Genomic DNA, 16,243 nt, shown 5'->3' with positions numbered 1-16,243 from the left:
GACTGAGTCCAATGAGTGTACAAAACTTGGGACCACTTGGTCATCGCATCAAACACCATGCCATTCAGAAGCATTCACGGGGACACCAGCTCCCCACCTGCCGCCCGCCCCATGTCGCAGTAACCACGGGCGTCCCCAGGTCCTAACAGAAAGTCTACAACCGGACGTTCCACCTTAACCAGACATCATCACCGTCACTCCGGACCGTGCCAAATACACATCGCCCCAACTTGCTCACACTACTGAGCCGTTCACCATAAGTCCTCCGATTCACCAGATTCTCTCCGCCGAGGCCCAGGATGAGTCACGCGTGTGCACGGGCTCGTTTGTCGCGACTGCGATCTCGTTGACCACAGGAGGATCCGCAGCTATATTTAGCCTCATCACCAGAACCCAAACTCGTGCCGACAGGTCAAAGCCAGCTAAGCAACACGGGTTCGTGGCCCGAGTCCGTAGCGCCAATAACACACCTAGGGTGAAACAAACACAAGTTTATTTGAGTCATAAGGTGCGCATGGGAGAAGCAATCTCAACACTGCACCCCTAACAAAGCAGTCTCCTTTATATCCAGTTGTTACTACATAAACTGTTCCTTGCTGACTAGTGACTTTCTTCACCCCCTTTCCCATCCACCTAGATTTTCTCTCTCACCAATCTTGTGTCTGCCCCCCCTCTCCCCTTTCTGCGCAGAGACATGTATGCCTGTACCTAGAGGGCCTTGAAAACTCTCATTCTAGCTCCAGTTGTTACAGAGAAACTGGCTGTTACAAATCAGAAAATAAACTGCTGACATTACATTTTACAGCTCATAACATTAGATTCACTAGTACACAATGTAAACATGGAGACACAATGGTTCATTGAGGCCTGAGCAGGAGGGCGTCTCAGCACCGTGACTTCCACCCTCCTAGCATCTAGATATCTGCTGATGTGACACACCACACTGAGAAATCAATGAAACAATCATGCGGGGTAACATAACGGAAGGAAGACAGGTTTGGGGAAGTGGCATGGCACATACGTGAAAGAAATTGAGAATCAATTGGAAGTAAAATTAAGCAATCCACAGTTATCACTAGAATCTCTATGGGCTAAAATTTCAAGGCTCAATAAAATTAACATAGCGAGATCTGATTAGACCACTGCCGAGACAGTGATAGTGAGATGAAATGCATGGGAAATAGAAGGGCTATCAAATTAAAACCAATAATAGTGGGGATTCATATCCTCATATTGACTGAACATTTCACTTCAGGATGGAAATCAAAGTATAAAATTTGTGTACTTTAAAGGACTGCTTCATGGAGCCTGGGTACAGGAGCACAAGGGAGAGGCAACTCTAGATTATCCTGAAGGGAGCGACGAGCTGGCAAGAGAGACTACTAGCCAAGGACCGCTTGGAAAATGCATGACCATAAATAGCAAATTCAACTCCTGGTGGGAAGAACGTCCAATAGCCCCCCTGATGGCATTTAATTTCAAAGGGGAAACTATGCAAAAATGAGGGGCGTTTAAACAGAATAAAAGGACAATGATATTGAATCCTGCAGAAGCATATGAGCGCTATTTAGAAACACTATATAGAGGTCACTTCAATGTATACCCGAATTAAGAAAACAGTAAAAGAACTAAAAAGAGCCACCGTGGCTTCAACACAGTAAAGAGCAGTGAAGCTAAAAACTTCCTTTAAAAATGAAGTCAAATCTAGTGGCCATAAAAGCGAGCATAACACTGCAAATTGATACAAGCGTAGTTATAAGACAAAGACAATAGAGGATTTGGAAGAATGGCTAGCCAAAAACCCAAAGATAACAAAATTTTAAGTACTCAGAAGCGAGCCTGCTAAACAACCAGTGGGTGCCTTGAAGAGATACCAAAGGAGCGCTTTAAAGACGATAAATGTCATGTGGGAGAAACTAAATGGATCTTTGCTTCCTCTCACAGCTGTGAGATGTTAGGAGATTCCCAAACCTGAGCGGCTTTGTTAGTGACAATCTGAGAACTCAAGGATGACCTCACAGAGGTATTTGACATTATTATAAACTCACAATTAACAAGTCACCGGACCGGATGGATTCACCAAGAGTCTGAAAGAACTCAGATGAAGTTGGGAACTAAACTAGATTGTAACTGTCCCTTTAAATTGGCTTTGGTGTCCAATGTACTGGAAGTAGCTCAATGTAATGCAATTTTAAAAGGCTAGCTGAGGTTCCTGCATTACGAACCGGTAATCTAACGTCCAGTACGGAATTGCCGGTAACTCATAGTGATAAAATTGTAGAAAAGAACCAATGTTGACAAAAACTGATCCAACAATGGTTTCCTGTAAAGGAATCGATGTCACTAATCTGTTAGAGTTCTTTAAAGGCAACAAACTGATGGAACAAGGGTTCCATGTGACAATAGTATATTTTGCTTTCGAAGCCTTGACAAGGTCTCACAAGGTTATGATTTAAGAGTCTCAGGGATAGAAGGGGTCCTTCCATGACTGAAACTGTAAAGACAGGAATAGAAGGGGTAGGAATGGTAATTTCAGAATGAGAGGGTACTAGTGGTGTTCCCAGGGTCAGTCTAGACCATTCCTATTCACTTATTCCATAAATGAACTGGAGAAAGGGAGAACAGAGGTGCAAGGTGCAGATGATCTACAAACTGTGCTAGGATAGTTAAGACCAAAGCAATGTGACAGAATTTAAAAAGACTCACAAAACTAAGTGATCGTGCAACAAATGGCAAAATGAAATTAATGGAATAATGTAAAGAGTAAGAATAGAAAAAAATCACATTGAAAATACTCCAATATACTAATGATGGGGCATTTAGCTACAACTAATCAAAGAAAAGATCTTGGTCATCAGTGGACAGTTTTTTCTTGTTTAATTGAATGTCACGCACCGATTGTTGAGGCGGTCAAAAAGCAAACATGTTAGGATTATTAAAGGGAAGGAATAAGCTGAGATATATATTATGCCCTATATAAATCCATGACCCCACATCTTGACTGTGCAATGTGTGTTCTCACCTCAAAATGATAACTTGGCACTAGAAAGAGTTCAAAGAGGCAATAATGATTAGGGGTTGGAGGGTTCCATTATGAGGAGCTGTATTAAAGAGGCTAGGATTTCAGCTGGAAAAGAGGAACTAAGGGGGGTATGATAAGGTATATAACCATGAGTGATGGGAAAAGTGATAGGAAAAGTTATCCACTAGCTGGGTCCCAATGACCAAAGAACTAGGTCACCAAATGAAATTAATATGCAGCATGTTTAAAAATAAATAAAAGGAAGTTGTCTTCTCATTCTTCACACAGCACACAGTCAACTTGTGGAACTCCTTACCTAAGGAGGCTGTGAAGGCTAGGACTATAACAGCGTTTAAAAGAGAACTGGATAAATTCATGGTGGTTAAGTCCATAAATGGCTATTAGCCAGGATGGGTAAGGAATGGTGTCCCTAGCCTCTGTTTATCAGAGAGTGGAGATGGATGGCAGGAGAGAGATCACTTGATCATTGCCTGTTAGGTTCACTCCCTCTGGGGCACCTGGCATTGGCCACTGTCGGTGGACTGATACTGGGCTGGATGGACCTTTGGTCTGACTCGGTATGGCCATTCTTATGTTCTTATGTGCATCTTTGGCCAGCCTAGCCCTGCCACTGACTGAAGTCTGTCCATTGCCAGGAGGCACATATTCGTAGTATGTCCTGTAGAGTCTATAGGAAACTATTACTGTGCTTCGTTTGACAATAAAACTGGTTTGGGTTCCTTCGTACCTTACTAAAGTCTGTGGTCTTTGGGGGTTCTCTCGGGGTTTGCTGTGTCAGCTATCTGCGCAGAGCCGGGGCAGCACACAGAGGGAACACACGTGCAGCCGACTGTTATCATTGAACAAGAGCAGAGCACCACACCGGCAGCTACTAACAACAGCTGGCAACCCCAGGTCATATGGGGCATTCGCAAACCGTGAACCAAAGGTCCTCAGCCCTTCAGTAAATAATAAATCTATAATTTTAAATTAAATTTTAAGCCTTGTTTCTGTGGAAGGTCCCTGGAGGTTCATAGGAACCTCAGGCCGTTTTTGTTATCCAAACACTGAAAAGAGCATTTGAAAAATGACAACCATGTGACCCTTCCCCACATTCTAATTACCCCAAAACAGTCCAAAAAATTTAAAGCCAAACTTCTACTTTAAAAAAAATGAAAACAAATGCCTGTAGATAGCTTCAACACTGCATAAGCCTGAGTAGGTGATGAGGTAATTGAAGTGATGAGACAAAGTAGTGAGGTCATCTGTCCACCAACACCCCTCACAATGATGGCATAGCTGCCTGCCTCAAATATTTATAAGACAATGGACAAACCTCAGATATCTACCCCAAACACATTGTCAGACTCATCCATTTCATCCTCACAAATAACAATTTTACATTCGAACAACCATATTGTCCAAACTATGGGAACAGCAATGAGTACTAGAATGACTCCCAAATACGCAGGCTCTTGACAGGCCACTTTGAAGAAGAATTGCTGGACAAATGCATCATAAAACCAATGATATACCTGAGATACATCAATGGTATTTTCATCCTCTGGACAGAAACTTCCTCATAGATATCCACCAAAACTTCAACAAACACAACCAGTCAATTAAACTTTCTTTGGAACTCTCCCACACTAGAATCAACTTCACCTGGACTCCACAATCAGCTTTAACAATAGAACCCCTCAGATCACCACACCTACCTCCATAGATCCAATAACCACCCTAAAATCTGTTATTTACATCCAGGCACTTAGATTCTACAGAATATGCTCCTAGGAGGAAGTCTGGGATACAAACCTTAACCCACTCAGAACTGCCTCTACCGAACAAGGACACTCCACCAGAGAAGTAGATCACATTATGGAACGCCCCCCCCCCCCCAAAAAAAAACCCACCATGAGAGAACCTGCTTCAATACAGAAATAATGTCCTCCCACTGCCAACTGCACACCTCTAGGTATCACCTACCAGTACCACCCCAGACTGGAACCCATATTGGGTATCAAACTCCAATGCATACTCCAGGGGAACTCCATCCAGAAAAAAAATCTTTCCTGAACCCCCACTTCTGGCCTTCTTCAGAAATAACCTGCACAACATTTTCAAAAGATGAGCCTGGGAGCTTAAATTCATAACTTTGCTATACACTAAAAATTATAGTCTTAATAAAAATCACTGGATTTATAGTTTTTACAACTATCTGTAACTCACTAACCCCCCCTCCTTTTTTGTCCTATGACTACAGGGGTGTTAAGGGCACATATTCTAAGGAACTATTCAAGGTACTTATGCTAAATTATCTGTTCAATCTTATATTTAGCTGTGACATTGAATACCTTTCCCAGACCTGAGGAAGTTCTCTGCATACAGGGCCGGCTCCAGGCACCAGCATTCCAAGCTGGTGTTTGGGGTGGCAATCTGCAAGGAACGGCAGTCCATGTGTGGTTCGCCCCCAAGCAGCACTCCAAATTGCCACTGCGGATGGCGGGGGCAGTCCCTGTGCCGTTAGGGCGGCAGGCGCATTTCCGTGGCGGCAGCAATTCAGCGGCAGCTTCTACGTTCAGCTGTCCGTGGCGTAGCAGCTTCTGTCTTCCGGCTGAAGACAGAAGCTGCCTCCGAATTGCCACAGTGGAAACCGGAATTCAGCATGCTGGTTGGGGCAGCGAAAACAGTAGAGCCAGCCCTGTCTGTATAGCTCAAAAACTTGTCTCTCACCAAAGTTGGTCAATAAAAGATATTACCTCACCCACCTCGTCTCTGTAAATAGGTTTATTGACCTAGATACATAATTTTATCACACTAATGCCTCCCAAACCACAAGTAATACTTGGACACTACATTGCAAATTTTATTCTGCTTGTAAAATAATTTGAGAAATTAGCTACAAGCATGCCACAAAATGAAGTATTTTATCCCTTAGAAGGAATGATTGCAGCACATCTAGCAGAGGGCTGTACGTGAGAAATCATGATTTAAGGGCTAAATTATGGATTAGAAAGTCTCTTATGCTTTGCAAATCCTTAATTAAAACTGACAGTTACTGGCCTAGTGCATGGGGAGGAGGAGGGAAGAGTTTAAGAGGACCTGATGTATCTTGATTTAAGTAAGACTTTTGATGCAGTCACACATGACATTCTCATAAGCAAGCCACCTGCGGAAATATGATCAAGATTAAATTATTATAAAGTGGCTGCACCAGTGCTTGAAAGACTACTCAAAACATAGTTATCAATGGTTCACTGTTGAGCTGGAAAGGCATATGTAGTGGGATATTGCAGGCTCCTGTACTACTCAGTATTTTCATAAATAATCTTGGATAATAGGGTGGATAGTATGCTTACAAAATATACTTGGAGGGGTTACAAGCACTTTAGAGGACAGGATTAGACTTCAAAATGACCATGACAATTTAAATTGGTCTGAAATCAACAAGATGTAATTCAATAAAGACAAAGTGCAAAACGCTATCCTTGGGAGGGGCAGGCGGGGGGGGGGAAATCAAGCACATAACTACAAAATGGGAAATAATTGGCTAAACAGGGGTACTGCTGAAAAGAATCAAGTGGTTATAGTGTATCACAATTGAATAATCAAGCAAGTTTGCCAACTTCTGTTTGGGCAGGGCTGCAGGGTTTGGGGCATGTGTTAACAGCACAGAGGGGAATCTTATAACCTCACATCAATGTTGCCACACATTTTACCAGGTCAATACTAACCAGCAAATGATACCTTACAAGGCATACTTTGTAGAAATATTATTACAATCGTGTGCAAGTGTAAATACAGGGGAGTATTGTCCTAGGAGGAAGATTAGAAAAACTGGGCATATTTAGTCTTGAGAAAAGAAGACTGAGGGGGAACCAGATAAGTCTTCAAATATGTTAAGGGCTGTTATAAAGAGGACAGTGATCAATTGTTCTCCATGTGAGCTGAAGGTCAGATAAGAAGCAGTGGTCTAAATCTGAAGCAAGGGAGATTTAAGAAAACCTTTCTAAGTATAAGGATAATTAAGCTCTGGAATAGGCTTCCAAGGGGTTGCAGAATTCACATCACTGGAGCTTTTTAAGAACAGGTTGGACAAACTCCTGTCAGGACTGGTCTAGGTTTACCTGGTCCTACCTGAGTGCAGGGGGCTGGACCTGATGATCTCTCAACTCAATGTCTCTTCCAGCCCTCTGTGTCTATGAAAATGCAGTTATGTTGTTTAAGATTTACAATGCAAATTAGATTAATTGAATATTTACTCAATCATGTGATTACATTTTAATAAAGTTTTATTATATAAATCCAGATGTCTTAGTTTTATTTCAAGCATAATTATTTATTGAATACAAAAAATAGGCCTTCTCTGAATGTGAACTCTATGGAGCACTAATACACAACTGCAGTGATGGACGAAGTGTTAATATATCAGAGAATAGGTAACAAATCTGCATGATGTATCAGTGAGAGATCTATAAAATTGGTGTCAGTAGTATATACAACGTACACGATGAATTGGAATTTCTTTCATATCTTCCCTGTGATCCCGGGCATAGTCCCATAGATAATAATCAAGAAGAACTGCATTGATTCTTTCACTCATGTTTTGTCCCTTCTTCTTATAAAGTTCCAGCAGGTGATCACAGATCAATCCACAACACCAAATAGAACAACCCCGTATCTCCACTTCTTGTTTATCTCCAGACTGGAACATTATTCCTATAGAACAGAGTAGAGAGCACTCCAATTAATGTTCAGTGGAACAGAAGATAGGAGTCACAGATGTTATACACTTTATATTTAACTATATATGTACTTAAAGAAAAACCAGAGTTACAGATTTGATATATTGCGCCATAAATCAAAAAAATTCAGCCTGTGCATTTTCTAGGGTTTTCATTTTGTTTTTCTGTGTATATTTATGAGTTGCTGCATTGTTAAACTCCCATCTGCTGAGAAGTATGTCCTATATATTTTAGTTATTTCTAAAATACAGCAGTAGGTGGCTGCAGATAAGGGAAGGGTTGATATACGATCAAATCCAGATACTACACCACTAGTCAAAGTCAGGAATGTTGCAGGCCGGTGCTATGCAAGCTGCACATATTTATGAATACACCTTACTCCTGTTCTTGCAATTCCAGTCCTTATCTTTTTCTGACAAGAGACTGACAATTATGTATCCACCACTGTATGGCAGCAGAATCTGATTATATCACCACGGCACTAGCAGACCACAAGACTCTTAAGCTCCTGTGATTTAAAACAGAATTCAAATCTGTTTTCCAAAAAGCTAGTGAACAAATCCACTGTGTCATATAATTCCTCATCTTTTTTTTGTCATTGAGGAAGGTAAGACAGACGCATTGTTTTGCATGTAGACGATATTGCAGTTTCTCATTTTCTCCATTAACTTTTTTTTTTATGTAATGTATATATTTTAGGAGAGTTAATCTACTCCTTCTGAAAAGCTCACTAACTGAACAGAAGACTATTTTAATCTAAAAAGGATTTAACAGCTGAAACAGAATAATCCAGAACATAAAGATTGTGTCCTGAAACATTATTAGGTGGGACTATAGTTCATTGCATTATTTTGATGTCCTTTACCTCTCCCCAGTGCCTGCAAGAATGGAACTGTAGCTTTTATTTTGTATTTGATGCTGCCAGTCAATAGTGAAAGATTTGTGAACACTGAAACCAGGACATTACAGGAGAGCAACATTGGGTACATGAATAAAGTGCAATGCACTGTATTCAGATTTTCAATGAGGATTTTGTTTGTTCTGGAAGACTTGCTAAAGGGAAGAAAAACAAAAGTTGGAGGACTGGGAGCTGCTCTCTTTTAAGTTAGTGATTGGTGTAATTAAAGAGACAGGGAAGCATAGATTTAATAAATGAACTATGGTTTATAATGTCTTGATATTGGATTTACTCTACTGCCAGGCAGTATTGTTTCATCAGAGAGATGAACTAACAGCCAAAAATTACCCATAACTAAGTACAGGGTAAAGTGGTTAAGCCAAAGACAGGCTACAGGTCTTAATGAGAAAAGTGAAACAAATAAATAAAAAATTTAGAGACAAATCCTATTTCTACTGTTAGTTGTTGTACTGTTAACATGCACAGGAAAATGGAAACAAACATCAATAAATAAAAACGCAATACAGAAGCTGTATTTGTTGGATATAAGTGTGCCACCATGTATTGACAAAACACACCACAGATTGGAATAGAGGCAGTCGTCAGTGGACAGGATTAAAGGACTGCCAGATGTAAAGGGACCCATTTATTCTAATGGCTACAATAGCTAGGCCTTTACTACGACTCTAGAGAGAATTTGCTTATATGGTCTTCAGAATTTCATTTCCCATGGATACGTTTACAGAATAACTAACAAAATAACTTTACGTTTCTATATTACTGTTCTTTTCACACACACAGTAGCTGTTAGCAGTTTGAGGTAAATGACTGACCCCACCCTTTTGTTTTTTCAAGTTCAGAAAAAAGGTAGGTACAACTATTAGGAACTCACTAATGGTACGTCTACACTACCCGCCGGTTTGGCGGGTAGCGATCAATCTATTGCGGATCGATTTATCGCATATAGTGTAGACGCGATAAATCGATCCCCAATTTCTCTCCCGTTGACTGCTGAATTCCAGCTCAGCAATAGGCGTAAGCAAAGTTGACAGGGGAACCATGGCCATCAATCCCGCGCCACAAGGACATGACGTAAGTAATTCTAAGTCGATTTAAGATATGCAACTTCAGCTATGAGAATAGCATAGCTGAAGTCAACGTATCTTAGATCGATCCCCCGCCCTCCCCGCAGTGTAGACCAGGCCTAAGGGTATGTTTACACTACAATTAAAAATCTGTGGCTGGCCCATGCCAGCTGACTCAGACTCACGGAGCTTGGGCTAAGGGGCTGTTTAATTATGGGTACAGACATTCAAGCTTGGGCTGAAGCTCCAACCTGAGCTTGAATGTCTACACCGCAATTAAACAGCTCCTTAGCCCAAGCCATGTGAGCCAGAGTCAGCTGGCATGGGCCAGCTGCAGGTGTCTAACTGCAACATAGACATACCCTAAGCCACAAACTGGCAGCTATAACCTTGTTGAAAATGGCACCAGCCCAAACAGAAGCTCAGTGTTCAACTGGTATACATCCATTTAAATCCAACCTTAGTAGTGTTTAATCCAAATAAATTTACAGTTTAATATTTATATACGATGAAAAAGATGACAGGGGGTGGTCTTCTCATCCCCGATCTTTAGATCATGTACTTTCTCACCCTTTCCCCATCATTGGATGATAACTCTGCACAACAAAAAGGAAAAAAAAACTTCTCTCATACGTCTTTCATAGAGGCTAATAATCTCTATGCTACAAAATATTCATAAATGCTGACAAACGCCACAAACACACTTAATGCAATAAAGGAGTTGCAAACCTTCACGGAGTTTCCTCATCAGTTCATCAGAATATCTCATTGCTCCCAGGTGAACAAGGACTTGAGGGATCCTATAGTCAGCAAATATAGTCAGACTAGAAATGTCACCGAAGCAGCCATCTCCTTTCCCTTCCAATGCACTCCAAGTATCAGCCACTAGTATTTGCGCCCGTTTATAAAAAGACACCTTTTTACCCTGACAGACAATAAGAAAACAACTGTTTAGGCACCTGAGAGAGGTAGGTATTCAGAGACTTCATTTTGTTAAAAGGAAATAATCATTATTATGCTTACTCAACTAAGGATGGTTAGTTAAACTGAATATGGTATTCTAGTATACATTCCAATAAAAACATTGTAGAACCAAATACAAATTTTATATGCAAAAAATCCTTAAACAAGAAATACACCTGAACTTACTGCAGTGGAACTAAGATACTGTAATATCAGGTTATTGAATAATATTGGTTTACTACCCGTGAGAATTAGTGTGATATCAGGTTACTGAGTAACAATAATTTATTGTTTTATTCATTATATTGTTGTATAATGGTTTATTATAAGTTATGCTACTTGGAGCCCAGTTAAATCAAAGTTTCTTTCAGAGGCCCTAGAGTTTACCCAAGACTTTATCTGGAGGAAAGTAACATATGGAGTATCTTACTGGATGAGACCACTGGTACATCGAGTTCAACAGTTTGCCTCTTATACTGATCAAACAATATTCCAGCGAAGGCAACGCTTAACATTCATTCCATACATCTTGCCAATTACACAGGGATAAAGGGGTAAATTCATTTCAGTAATTGTCTTATAGTCTGAAGCATGAGATTTGCTTAGATTGTAAAAATGCTTTTGTATTAGGCCTCAATCCTGCAAAGACTTATGCACGCGCTTCATTTAATTCATTGTGTGCAGTCTCATTGACTGCAAAGTGTAAAGTTTAAAATGTGCATAAGCCTTTCCAGGATTGGGGCCCTAGCTCTATAAATATTTTTATCAAAATAAAACCAGATCTAATTAAAATACAGCTATGGCAGAATAGGGTTTGTTTGTTGAAGTGGCTACTATACAACACTAGCAAATGAGATAGGACTTTCATTAGATTTTGGAATACTTTTTTGCCACTTCCCCTCCCCTCGAATTTTCACAATTCACAATGGACAGCAAGAAAATTATTCTTTTTCTAAAAAAGTGCTTTAAACTACTTCAGCAAATAGAGCGTATTTTTTGCTGCTCTATGCCCAACTCCAAAAGGACCAAGAGATCAGCAGTGCCAAGTCTGTTTCTCTGCACACCACTTGGGTGTTTTTTTAGTTCTCCCTCTCCATCCTCCACTCATCCTGCATGTCTGCCCCCCTCCATTTTTAAAGAAATACTAATCTTTGAATGAAACACAATAAGATTCTAATGCAACTCAAAAGTATAGCCTGATCTATGTAAGGAAGTAATACTTTGTATTTATAGCAACAATTTCCAGCACTTATCTTTTTAAAAGAAAGAAATTAAAGCCTACTGGACTGTGATAGTAGTTTTCATGTCCTTCCCGAAATGCTACCATAGTGACCCCATCTCCCTCCAAGCCTTCATAACTTGTCTGTTGGACAGAGTAGAATTAGCTAGGGTTGTTGGTGGCAGTTTCCAGGAAGAAGCATATATCTTTAGAGAAATAGTATTACCACTTAAACTGTTTTCTCAGATTGTTTTGGAGGGACGTTGGACCAACTATCAGTTTTGGCAGTAGGACTCCATTGAAAGATTAGATTGTGATCCCTCCTCCCCAATGAAAAGAGGAAAAACAGCTGGTATCATCAGAACCCTTACTAATTCTGACCTACCAGTAGATCTCATCTTGAGAGTCAGACAGAGGCCTAAGTACCATGTTACCAATGCTAGTTGCTGCTAAAAAAGCAGTGTATTGAGCATGAAAGGTATGATAATGCTTCTAGTACCAAATCAGAGAGACTGTTAGAAAGTGAGGATTTTACAGTTCCAGAATGTTGGGCGCAAAGTGTATATTATATATATATATATATATTATTCATGGGTCACTGCTTAGAAAGGATTCCATGGTTTAACTGGCAGGCAAGAGACTCCTGGAATGTGAATCTCAAAAACCTGGGACACATTTCAAGTACAGCAGTGATTTTGAGTACAACAGTGATTCACAAATAATGTGTCTCTGGTCCCACTTCAGCAAAGCACTTAAGTGCTTGCTTAACGGTGGCCTATAACAGCAACTAGGTTTTTTTGGGGAGGGGTAAGGAGGGAGGCAGGGAGACAGAGGAAGCACTCCGGGTGGGAAGAGAGGGAGGGCAGTCTATTAATATTGTTAAGGTCTCTCTTTTTTTTTTGGTGCCACTTTTTTTGGTTTGTAATTTGCCTTTAAGAACATAAGGAGAATAGGGACTCTGATTACTGTAATTTTAGCAACAAAGTGTCTCATATGTAGTTCATTTTGTGAAACTTATGCCCATAGAATTGGGGACATCTTGTCTTAGTTGTAAAAATTCCCCTGGAAAATCAGAGCATGACTGAGAAAAGCTGAAGCCTAGTATGGTTATACTTTTGAATACGAACATGACACACTAATGCACATTACATTTTTGTTCTTAAGTGTTATTAGGGAAATTTTATTTGTTTTCAGATTCCTCCCCTACCCAACTTCAGTTTCGGCTACTTCCTGATCCTCTGTCATGTCATGATCCTGCCTTGTGACACCTCAGTCTTCTACCATGGAAGCAAAGTTGATAATGTGCAAACTGTGACTGTCTCTCAACTGCTAGCACTTGTTTTGTTACAACCAGGGTATAAATTTGGCCAGTAGTGTTTCATCCACCTTCAGAACATATAGCTGCCCGGCAAAAAACAGAAAGATAGGCCCTGCATTAGTGCAATAAACTCTTTGATCATGTAAATGTTTATGGTGTAACATCAGCATTTGTGACTGATTTTCATTCTGCAGTTTGTTTGCAGCTGCTATTCATAATGCAAGACTCATTAAGCCAGGGGTAGGCAAACCTGCGGCACGCAAGCTGATTTTCAACGCCTCTCACACTGCCCGGGTCCTGGCCACCGGTCTGGGGGGCTCTGCATTTTAATTTAATTTTAAATGAAGTTTCTTAAACATTTTAAAAACCTTATTTACTTTATATACAACAGTAATTTAGTTATCTATTATAGACTCATAGAAAGAGATCTTCTAAAAACATTAAAATGTATTACTGGCACATGAAACCTTAAATTAGAACGAATAAATGAAGACTTCTGAAAGGCTGCCGACCCCGCCATTAAGCATTCAGGCTCTTGTGAAGGTTACATAAACACATTTTGCCACTCCGCAGATAAGCAGCATATTCTGCTTATCACTTTACTGGAAAGTGTTTATCTTTTAATCAGACATGTATTTGCTGGAAGGAGGAAAAATATGCTTTGAACTGTTTAATGTGAACAGCATAGTAAGTTCAGAAACTAATTAGGGTGGACTTCTTTTAGAATATATGCCCACCTTAGATTTGGATGAACTATGATTTTAAATTGAGTTGGGATATTAGCATGAGCAACAGATCCAACACAAATGACCAAAAAGAATAAGACCGTGAGAAAGAGGAGTTGTGGTGTTAAACGTGTAATGACCCTTCTGTGGCAACATTGCAACATGACCCCATTCTGGCCTATCTCGGAGTGAAGCTGGATAGCATGCTAACCTTCCATAACCAACTGAAGAAGGTAATTACCAAGACGAAAACAAGGGTCAACCAGGTCCAGAAACTGGCAAGCACAAGCTGGCGAGCATCACCCATCAGTGCTAGACACACCAGTCCTTGTGTACTCCATAGGTGAGTACTGTGCACTAGTATGGACCAGAAGTAGTGATACTCAACTTGATGCTGACCAACTGAACACTGCAATGCAGTGCATCACTGGAATCCTCAAGGTGACCCCAACACCTTAGCTGCCAATGCTGTTGCACATTGCAGCAAATGGACGGGGGAGCAATGCCACAACCCTTCTGGAATTCCAGAGGACCACGGAAAATGAAGACTTCGCATTCTCTAGGACCTTAACACCATTTCTCACCACACTTGAGGTTGCATAAGCACTTTTGGACTCACACATTTAAGCTTCAGTAGTGCAATTTCAACCCTGATGAAGCTTGGAAAGCAGAATGGAACTCATAAGAAGTCAAAATACTTCATTGGGTCTTTCACAATGCATTAAGATCCCTGGTTTGATCTCCCATGAAGCTCATGGGCAACCAAAACCACATCTGCACAAACCATGGCAGATGCGGATACTTGCTGTACAAATGGAAAATTAAAGACTCTCCAGAGTGCAACTGGAGTCACTCAGAACAAACCATGGAACATATAACAACTCAATGCCCGATTCACAAATACGAAGGAGGCATCACAACAATACACTCTGCTACTCCAGATGCAGCTATCTGGCTTGCCATCTAAATGTAAAGATGTTGCTCTACATTTACATCAGCCATACAAAGAAGAAATAGCAACTCTTCAAATACCAGTGTTATCTTATTTAAGTTTCAGGCGAAATAACAGAAATAAAAACATGGTTAATTGGTGTGAAAGTAGAATGAATTATATTGTGAAAATAGAAAGGATTAAAGAAATGCTGTCTGTACATTTAAGCAAAACTGTTGGAATGCTGCACTCCTAGTGTCAGGAATACAGACATTAACATAGAACAATTGCACCGTTTAAGGGGCAATTGGTGAAGTATTAGCCTTAGATCGATAAGAGTTAGTAAGGAAGTAGGATATGCATGCTGTGTGCCAGGTGAATTTTACCGTTTTGCTTTCTTTGTTCCTTTGTCTAATTCCCGCTCTTTTATCTGTATAAATAAGACTGTTTGGGTCTTGCATGGCCACTCACATTATCTGGGTGTTATTGGTGGAGCGCTGCGCTAATAAAACAGAGTGGTCTGACAAATTGTGAGTCCTGATTCTAACTTTGACATTGGGTACCAGATGTAGTAAATAATTTCTTAAAAAAGAAAGAAACTCCATCTGGCCTTAGCTAAGGTCCAATAATTGGCAATTATATCACTTATTTGTTAAAAGGTATAAAAAAGGAAACTCTTAAAGGGTTCATTGCTAATACCTGCCTAACCATGCTGGAGCTAACCAATACGGATCTAAGCGCCGTTGGGCTTAGGCCATTTGTAAGTATCTTGATCAAATGCTTATAAAATGTTTTGTTACTGTTTGGAAGTAATAAATTGCTTATTATTTATGCTTTTTAGACATGTTTCGAATCAACTGTATAAATATCATTTGACTGAATAAAGGAATTTATGATTAAATTAATATCATGGTAATACCCTGCATAAATAATAATAATTCAAACTCATCTGAACTGTTTTCCATACAGAAGACATCTTATTTCTCAGTAGGAAGCCACACAAAGAAATAAAATAACATCACCTACTGAAGAGCAGCTAGGGAAAAATTAACAGTTATAAATACCATTCTGCACTTTACTGGCCTGTTTCCTCTTTGCATGTTGTCAGTATACTTTAGGTTCAAGTTCAGATGTTCAAAAGAGGGTATCTTGAAAAGACCACCTATTATCACTAATGCTCGTGCAAGTCTTCTTCATGTGTGGTGTGAAAGCAGAGCTGTCATAAACAGATAGTTAAGGGTTAATGTCTCTTTTACCCGTAAAGGGTTAAGAAGCTCAGTAAACCTGGCTGACACCTGACCAGAGGACCAATAGGGGGACAAGATACTTTCAAATCT

The 16,243-nt window shown here is 40.1% G+C and overlaps 1 protein-coding gene across 3 annotated transcripts in view; it reads right to left on the bottom strand.

The window, feature by feature from the left end:
• Window positions 1-7,296: 7,296 nt before the first annotated feature.
• Window positions 7,297-16,243, bottom strand: part of QNG1 (Q-nucleotide N-glycosylase 1) — a 13,643-nt gene continuing 4,696 nt past the window's right edge. For 2 of the 3 annotated variants that reach the window (XM_032796651.2, XM_032796654.2), the window contains 2 exons: window positions 10,480-10,675; window positions 7,297-7,741 (listed from right to left, as the gene is read on the bottom strand). In XM_032796651.2, coding sequence (XP_032652542.1) covers window positions 7,509-7,741; window positions 10,480-10,675 — 429 coding nt within the window. In that variant the 3' untranslated portion in view covers window positions 7,297-7,508. Of the gene's footprint in view, window positions 7,742-10,239; window positions 10,347-10,479; window positions 10,676-16,243 lie in introns of all 3 variants that reach the window. The other variant, XR_012656132.1, reaches the window with a different exon arrangement.

This window comes from Chelonoidis abingdonii, chromosome 6 (genome assembly GCF_003597395.2).
Source record: "Chelonoidis abingdonii isolate Lonesome George chromosome 6, CheloAbing_2.0, whole genome shotgun sequence".
Lineage (NCBI taxonomy): Eukaryota > Metazoa > Chordata > Testudines > Testudinidae > Chelonoidis > Chelonoidis abingdonii.
Note: the sequence above shows the minus strand (reverse complement) of the source record. Positions and strands in the feature narration are given on the sequence as shown.